This window comes from Polistes fuscatus, unplaced genomic scaffold (genome assembly GCF_010416935.1).
Source record: "Polistes fuscatus isolate 324 unplaced genomic scaffold, CU_Pfus_HIC Scaffold19, whole genome shotgun sequence".
Lineage (NCBI taxonomy): Eukaryota > Metazoa > Arthropoda > Insecta > Hymenoptera > Vespidae > Polistes > Polistes fuscatus.
The window spans coordinates 3,829,341-3,837,921 of NW_025113095.1; the positions used below are offsets into that span (position 1 = coordinate 3,829,341).

General features: G+C 28.3%; 1 protein-coding gene across 4 annotated transcripts; it reads left to right on the plus strand.

The window, feature by feature from the left end:
* Nucleotides 1-509: 509 nt before the first annotated feature.
* Nucleotides 510-3,994, plus strand: LOC122515740 (probable cytochrome P450 313a3). 4 transcript variants are annotated; one of them, XR_006303365.1, is made up of 9 exons: nucleotides 510-819; nucleotides 944-1,000; nucleotides 1,104-1,194; nucleotides 1,847-1,973; nucleotides 2,085-2,154; nucleotides 2,267-2,374; nucleotides 2,629-2,803; nucleotides 2,902-3,085; nucleotides 3,172-3,994. XR_006303365.1 is itself a non-coding variant. In XM_043633155.1 (5 exons), exons 2-5 carry the CDS (start codon nucleotides 2,363-2,365, stop codon nucleotides 3,212-3,214), a joined length of 414 nt encoding a protein of 137 aa, XP_043489090.1. In that variant the 5' UTR covers nucleotides 2,029-2,154; nucleotides 2,267-2,362; the 3' UTR covers nucleotides 3,215-3,994. The 4 variants fall into 4 exon arrangements, 2 of the variants coding, with proteins under 2 accessions (XP_043489090.1, XP_043489089.1); XR_006303366.1 differs by lacking the exons at nucleotides 510-819; nucleotides 944-1,000; nucleotides 1,104-1,194 and adding an exon at nucleotides 1,708-1,730; XM_043633155.1 differs by lacking the exons at nucleotides 510-819; nucleotides 944-1,000; nucleotides 1,104-1,194; nucleotides 1,847-1,973 and having other exon boundaries at nucleotides 2,029-2,154.
* Nucleotides 3,995-8,581: the final 4,587 nt, after the last annotated feature.

Consider the following 8,581-nt stretch of genomic DNA (forward strand, 5'->3'; position numbering starts at 1 on the left):
ATAACAAATCGTACGAGTAAAAGACGTGCGATCAAAGGAAAATTTGTCTAGCACATTAATTTAACATTTCGATAAGATAAGAAAAACTGTGTATTTTATCTCGAATAATTAAAACTAATCCAAACGCGTGAGCTTATATAATAATGAAAAACAAAGTCATTTCAATCTGACCTTTAATCGAAACACTTCTTGCCTCTCATTTAATGTATCTCGTTTATCTAGTAATTATTTATTAGTATAATACAAAGTCATTTAGAGGAAAGAAAAGAAAATAAGATTTCTTTAAGAAGAAACTATGTTTATAATATCGATTAACTTGTTCTTATGTAAAAAACTACATAGATTGCGAATTTGCAAAGTAATATTATAACACATGGAATAAATGAATTGATAAAATACAGCTTTTTATCTTATTTTGTCTACACGTGTTGACGTTATCCTTGAAACATGAAAAAGTACAATCTTGGTCTTTCTTAAATAGGCTCTCCGTTTGATGATTCTTCCTAGTTTCTGTTAAGACACGAAAGATACAAAAAGTCGCTGCGGAGTGTCAATATCATATCTGTTCCTTACTTACAAGAGGAGGTCCAGTAGTATTTTAAAACTATTTTAAATTGTTTTATAATTTTTAATTTGTGTAACTAAACATGTTTTCTATTACTAAAGTTATTACTCCAATAGTAATAATAATTTTGTTATTTTGTATAATTGAATATATAATAAATAAATTTCGCGAATATAATATGGTAAAAAAATGTTCTGGACCAAAAGTATATCCTTTGATCGGAAACTTAAATATGTTTCTTGGTTATTTAAAAGGTACATTTTTATTTCATATTTTATAATATTTATATTTATTCTATCTCTATTGAATGAATTTATCTTACAATTAGATATAACTCATAAATTAATAAAATTATCTGCAAACTATCTTTCGCCGTAGATATTGTGGTTAGGCCCTAAATTTGTCCTAATCTTCGGTGATCCTGAAAGTATTGAGGTAAGATATATCAAATTTACTGCACTTCTTTAGAAACGATTTACCCGAATTAAATTTTCTTTTATTTTGGCCTTTTTATATGAATTTTGTGTTTCCTTTTTAGAATCTATCAAAAAGTTCTAACGATTATGAAAAAAGTATTGCATATGACTTTGTAAAAATTCTTGTGGGTAATGGATTGTTTACTGCACCAGGTAAACTATAAGTTCACGTGCTTCCTTTTTTATTAATTCAAAAGAACTACCTATATCAAACTACTATATAGTATTTTTTAAGTAAGTCTTACAAAAGATTGCTGGTAAAAATAGTTTCCTTTCTTTACGTTTGAATGTATAATGTCTACAAACCCACGTATGTATATAAATATATGAGGAGATTTTCTTTTCTTATTTTTTAATTAATTAATATATACAAAAAAAAACACTTTAAAAAATCAATGTAAGCAGTATTTTCTTATTTTAATCTTAAATATGGAAAATTCATCGGAGATTCTTAAATCCAGTATTCAAAGAATAAATGGTTTTAATTTATGTGGATTCAATAGTAAACAATTCAAACAGACTAACAAACATTTTAGAAACTACTAACATAATATATAGTAAGATTTAAAAATTCTGAAAAGATTAAAAAATATGTATGGACACATTTAAATATTCTAAAAATTGTTTTTTTTTTATACTAACAGATAGCCAATTGGAAAGTGATTTAAATTTGCAAAGCAATCCGGATTGTAAGCTTTATGAATATATGTCGGAGTAATAATTATTGAAAATATTTTTTTATTTGTAATATAATCTACTATTTTTGCAAATTTGTCTTCTTATTGTGAATTTTATTTTTATTTAGAGCGATGGACATAACTTTACAAAGAGCATTAAAATTCTGGTTACATCTAAATAATATATTTAACAATTCATCTATGGAAAAACGGCTACAAGAACATCTTTCACACATTAAAAAAATAACGAGCGAGGTATAAATAAAACGATTATTCATATTTTAAATTATCTCGCAATTTTTATGAATATATATTTTTCTCAAAAAGATTATATTTTATACGTATATAAAACTTTCATTCGTCAAGATTATAAGGAAAAAGAAGGAGTCAATGCACAAAGATAACTTTACTCGGGAAGGAAAAGGTCCATATGCAAGTAAGAATAATCATTTATAAAAATATTCTTTTAGTAATGTATATTTATGGATAAATTCCTTTTATAATAATAATAATAAATAATATATAATTATGCTCCTCTAATATTAAAGGAAAAGATGCCAGTTCATTTCTAGACGCCATGTTAAAAACGCTTTACAAGACCGGAGAATATTCGGAGATGAAATATTCATGATGAAATAAATACAATGGTTTTTGCAGTAAGATGAACTTATTTTAAATTACATAAAATTTCTTTTTATCCATTAAAAGTAAATAACAATTTGTATTATTTTTTATGGAAGCGATACTGCCGCTAAATACACTTTCGTTTTTATTTTTAATGCTAGCCACGTTTCCAGACATTCAAGTACGCACAGATTGCATTTAAGCATCTTATTTGTCGTTAACTTTTAAAAATCAATTATATTTTCATACAAAACTTGTATCATGTATTCGGCTTTTTCGATTCCAGGATCAAATATACGAAGAGTTGTACGATTTGTACGTCTCAAACGATCCGAAAGATGTTTTTATTACAATGGAAGATACTAAGAAAATGAAATATTTGGATCGAGTCATCAACAAATTTTTATGTCTTTTTCCTCCAACACCATTTATTGCATGCAAACTATTTAGGGATACGAAAGGTATATTTACATATAATAAAATGTATTTGGTATATTTTTTTTTCCATTGACATTACTGTCTTATGTTAGAATAATATGTATTTATTTCTTTTATTAAGTGGACGCCAATGTGATAATACCAAAAAATTGTCGTGTGGTTGTTGCAATATTTTCACTTCACCGAAAGGATAAATATTGGAATGATCCTTTAAGATTTAACCCGGATAGGTTCCTCCCGGGAAATTATAACCCGAAATGTTTCATTTCGTTCATCGTTCAGCTTCGGGAAAAGAAGATTCATAGGTAAAAGCGCATTTTTATGCATTCTTGAAATTGTATTCGAAACAGTTGATCAACAAAGTACATGTTTATTTAATATTACTTTTTAGATCAAATATTTGGCATGACCCAAATGAAGGCAATAGCTGCTAGTCTATTTAGAAATTTTATTGTACGTATAGACGATCCATTATCAGTTGAAAATACTAACTTAAAATTCAGAATAACTTTGCAACCAGTGAAACCTAGTTTTTTGAGATTGACAATTTTTTACCATATATATGAAATAGAAATGTACATTTTAAATCACCAAGAAACATATTTAGGTTTCTGATCAAAGGATATACTTTTGGTCCAGAACATTTTTTTACCATATTATATTCGCGAAATTTATTTATTATATATTCAATTATACAAAATAACAAAATTATTATTACTATTGGAGTAATAACTTTAGTAATAGAAAACATGTTTAGTTAAACAAATTAAAAATTATAAAACTAGTTAAAATAGTTTTAAAGTACTACTGGACCTCCTCTTGTAAGTAAGGAACAGATATGATGTTGACACTCCGCAGCGATTTTTTGTATCTTTCGTGTCTTAACAGAAACTAGGAAAGAATCATCAAATGGGGAGCTTATTTAAGAAATACCAACATCGTACTTTTTCATGCGTCAAGGATAACGTCAACACGTGTAGACAAAATTAGATAATAAGCTGTATTTTATCAATTCAGTTATTCCATGTGTTATAATATTACTTTGCAAATTCGCAATCTATGTAGTTTTTTACATAAGAACAAGTTAATCGATGGTATAAACATAGTTTCTTCTTAAAGAAATCTTGTTTTCTTCCCTTCCCTCTATTCGACTTTGTATTATGCTAATAAATAATTGTAATTGTAAAAAATTAATAAATAATTGTAGAAAATTGTATAATGTTCCGAATAATTAAATAGTAAATTATATGTGATAAAATACTATAATATATTATACTAGGTGTCCAAAAAGGTCGGGAGCAAACTCATAGATTTACGGACAATATTCGACGAATGGGAAAGTCTGCATTCTTGCAGAAAGAAAGAATTTTCCAAACAATTCTCCTAACTGCCACAATGAATCACGATTGTCACGAAGTTATCAGGCAACAAACACACCTCGACCCCAACACACACATAAAAGCAAGCATGGAGTAGGTTGTTTTTGTCCGTAGGTTTTTGAGACTGGCGTGCCGTTATACTATGCGCTATACTATACTATGTTGTGTGTGTGTGTGTGTGTGTTTCGCCCAAAATGTTTCTCTGTGCCAAATAAGATAACAATTCTTATGTTCATTTCCCACTTTTCCGGTAACATATATGTGGGATGCGAGCACCTCCAAGCCAAACATTTAAATAGGCATTCGTGAGGAGATTGGACGGTGGGCCCTGGATAGCTCAATTGGTTAAAGAGCAGTCGCCCGGAAAGCGGAAGATCCGGGTTCGAGTCCTGGTCCAGTCAGTCCAACGGCCCAATTTTTTCACGAATCCTACATATATATAAGATATATATAAGATATATTTCATATGGTTCTTATATTATATTCTAAAATATATATTCTAAATATATTCTATAATATTCTAAAATATATTGAAAGTTATATGAAGTGAGTTATATGAAATATAACAGCATTGAGTTTCTGTATTGAGTTTCTGCATATAAAAATCGATTATTTTATTAATATTTTTTACACTAAAAACTACATTATCTGCATTGCTTTATATTCTATAAATACAAATAACACTTAAGACTACACTATTTACATCAGTTTACATTACCTGCAAAATAAAAGAACCAACATTTACAACTAATATTTCACTCTCGTTTAATTATCTTATTATTGGTTTCGCATTTCGAACTCTGCTTAGCGAACTCTTTCAGTGAACTGCTAACCGTTTTTATGTATTCTGTCTCGTTATCAGCGTTCCCGAATCTTTCTATGTCTCGCTCACTCTAATATCCATGCGTGTCTTAAGGGGTTATACGCAGTTAGGATTTTCAAAAAATCGAATTTTTTTTTTTTGCATTTTCGGAATGTACATATATTTAAGTATATTCTCTGAAAATTTCAAATCGATCCGACAAATATTCTTCACTTCATGTAAGCTGCAAACAAAAATTTTTAACTATGTGTAAACGTCTCTTTGAAACTTTAAACGCGTTTTTCTCAAAACGGTATTTTCAAAGTCGGTGATCTCGATTTCTCAGAAATAACTCAACCGATTTGTCTTATATTTTTACACAATATTCTTAGATATATTCCTCGGGTATTATCGAGAGGAATAAGAATTAAAAAAATCATTACTATTTTTTTTTTACAATTTAGAGCGAAAATTTTAGTCAAAAAAAAAACTTTTTTCAAATAGACGCCATTTTGTCAAAAATCAAAATTTTTATTATTCCTTGGTTTTAATACCTGCATTAATCTATCCTTTAAAAGAATCCACCATATTTTTTAATTTCGGATAATCCAAACCGCCAAAATGGAGATCACCGCCAAACGTCTTTTTTTAGAGGACGTTCAGGAAATCATCTACAGGAGCAGTGCAGATTAATATTTTTACAGAATCGACGCGCTATTGTATTCTCAAAAGTTCACTCTATTTGAATTACCAACAATTTTTTTTGAGAAATAAAAACTGTTTCTAGAAAAAATTCATGAAAATACGTCATTTTCGAGCCTCGCAACTGCGTATAACCCCTTAACTGTAAGACAGCAGCCGATATAAATAATTACTAAAGGTAACGAAATATAACTACTAATAATAATATTTCGTTACATACATATATATATCTATTAATTAGTTTATCACGTTCTATGATAAAATTATTTCTAAATGTATTACAGGGAAGTTGGAAAAGATAAAAAACTGATGTGTGTATTTACATACGCATGTAAAAGTTTATACTTCTTTTGCGTAACAAAACATTTGTTTTCGCAGCCTATACGCCTTACAACGTTCCGCGTTTGTTTGTGATGGATACTTTCTTTTAGATACATTTTTGTAACCATAGTAATATGCATTACATTTTTCTGTATTAGTTTCCAAAATCTCGAAAAATGAAACAGAAATTTAAATGTATATTGACACTGGTCAAAAAGCTACAAGAGATTATTGTTTAATAAGAATTATTGTAGAAAATAATTTATAAATAGCTAAGATAAATTATTTTCTTTATTCTTTTGATAGAAGATTAATGCACACGGTTTCTTCCCAGTGTGAATAAAAAGAAGATGTTCTCTTCCAAAATCTTTCATGATTTCAATGTCGTCGGCTTCTTCTTATTGAAAATAATGCACTCTCTCTTCCAGTAAAATGATTGATCACCTATGCGGAGAGAATAAGTTTTCTAATGCTTTGAATAAATATTTTTCAAGAGAATCACAATATTTGTTTTTTTCAGAAGCAAGATTATTATTTTTATCTTTTAATAAATTCATGTCTTGCTTATTCTTTGTAACTGTGATTGAATTCTATTCGCATAATAATTTACATGAAATCTCTACGAAGGAGACATTAGTTAAAAGAAATTTTTATATCGTTAACCCCCATTGAAAAAAAATTTATATGCATAGATCCGATAATGTAATAGAGTCTTTTTTTTGGGTGTGCTACGGTCTTCGATCGGAATAAAAATTGTAGAAAAGCATACTTACAATTAGATAAAACTATTTAAGAAAGCAGTTTATGTATGAAATGTAAAAAATATAAAAAGAGAAGCAGAGCACCATAAATTAAATTAAAAAATAATATAATACATATACTTTTACATCTCTCATACCTGGTCTACATTAGAGGAAAACTAAGTTCGGCAACGGTCCATATATCGTTACTTAGGTAACATAGGTACAAAATTTAGACCAACTTTAAAAGCATTTTACCAAGGCTGTCATCTGAATATTTTATTACTTACTATCATAATTATGCAGAAAAAATAATAGCAGACAATTGTGACGGTTTTGAAGTTATGGCAGACACTTCTGAAAGTGCCAAAAAAATTCAAATTTCAAGTGTACTTTTACAAATCTAAAATACATTAATAGGTTATAATACGTTTTTTATTATAGTATTAGAAGACTATATTTTATACGGCAGACATGCTCTCCGGTAATAACATTCCGGCAAACAAAGAAACCTTGCCTACAGCCCGTGCATACTTAGTTATATGGGTACTATACTATATAGAGACTAAAGAGACCTTTTTTTATTTCTCTATTCTCAATGATACAGTATTATTGTATTCCCTCGAACAAATCGTCTTTTTTTTGCAGCCCATTTTAGTAACGGTTTTTCGTCGAATATTTTTAAAGTATTTTGGAACGTTGGTATAGAGTGCATCGTATATAGTGAGCGTAATTAAATTTATAATTTTGTGAACTTTTATTTAATTTTCTTGTTTTCTTTTTTTTTGTCTAATTATAATAAATTTTTTTTTGGAATTTACTCCTTAAGAATCGATTTTCATATAAGGCGCCCGGTATGAAAAAAATATAAAGAGTTAAACCTTTCACTTTTTTGTAATGTGTGTGTATAACTTGTATACTTGTGTGCTGCCGACGTACACAGGGATGCTGCGAGGCAGCTGACTCATGTAAGTATATATATGTATAAGTAAATTTCTTTGTTTGGTAGTGGTGGTAACTACGGTTTGAATAATTAGTACAACGGTTGATGCTAAGTTGAAACTGAATCAACAAAAATGTACAGCTTTTCTTTATTATGATTATAACTTAAATAATAAATAATAAACGATATATAATATATAATAAACTTAAAATATTAAACTTAAATAATAAATTAATATAACAAAAATATCTCTACGAGTTTACTTCTCGTCTCACGTAGTTACGACTCTCAAGTGCCGCGGCCAGGCGACTTGAACTGGTCTGAGTGTCAAGCAGCTCCATCTAGCGAGTCGCATTACAGTTTGGATTTATCCCCAAACTTACATATGTATATACCTATATGTTATATATACTGTACAGTGTGTCTACAAATGATGAATATATATATAGTATATCAGTTTTATTGTAGTGATACGGATAGTGAGCATCATTTTTTTTTTATTTTAAAGTTTTGTTGTGTTATTGATATTGATATCAATAATTAATATTGTTATTGTGAATTATTAATATTGATAATTATATTCACATAAAGTGAAGTGAAAATTATATAAACTATAGAAGAAACTGGTGTAGATAATAATGCCGGAACATCCGATAAACACGTGGGTGCTAGGTATGTTATAATTCATGTATTAAGAATAAGTTAAACGAGCTCCTTTTTTATTGCACTTTCTTGGAGCAACCTTAAAATATAATTACTGTTCAGCTAAGATGCTCAAATAAAAATTAGGTCTAAGGACCTAACTTACTTCTGAATAGGGAAAATAATAATTACTTCCTTTTAGCATAATATAAAAATTAATCGTACACTAGTTCCTAATTTAATTCTGTATATAAATTAGGCGAAAACGAAGA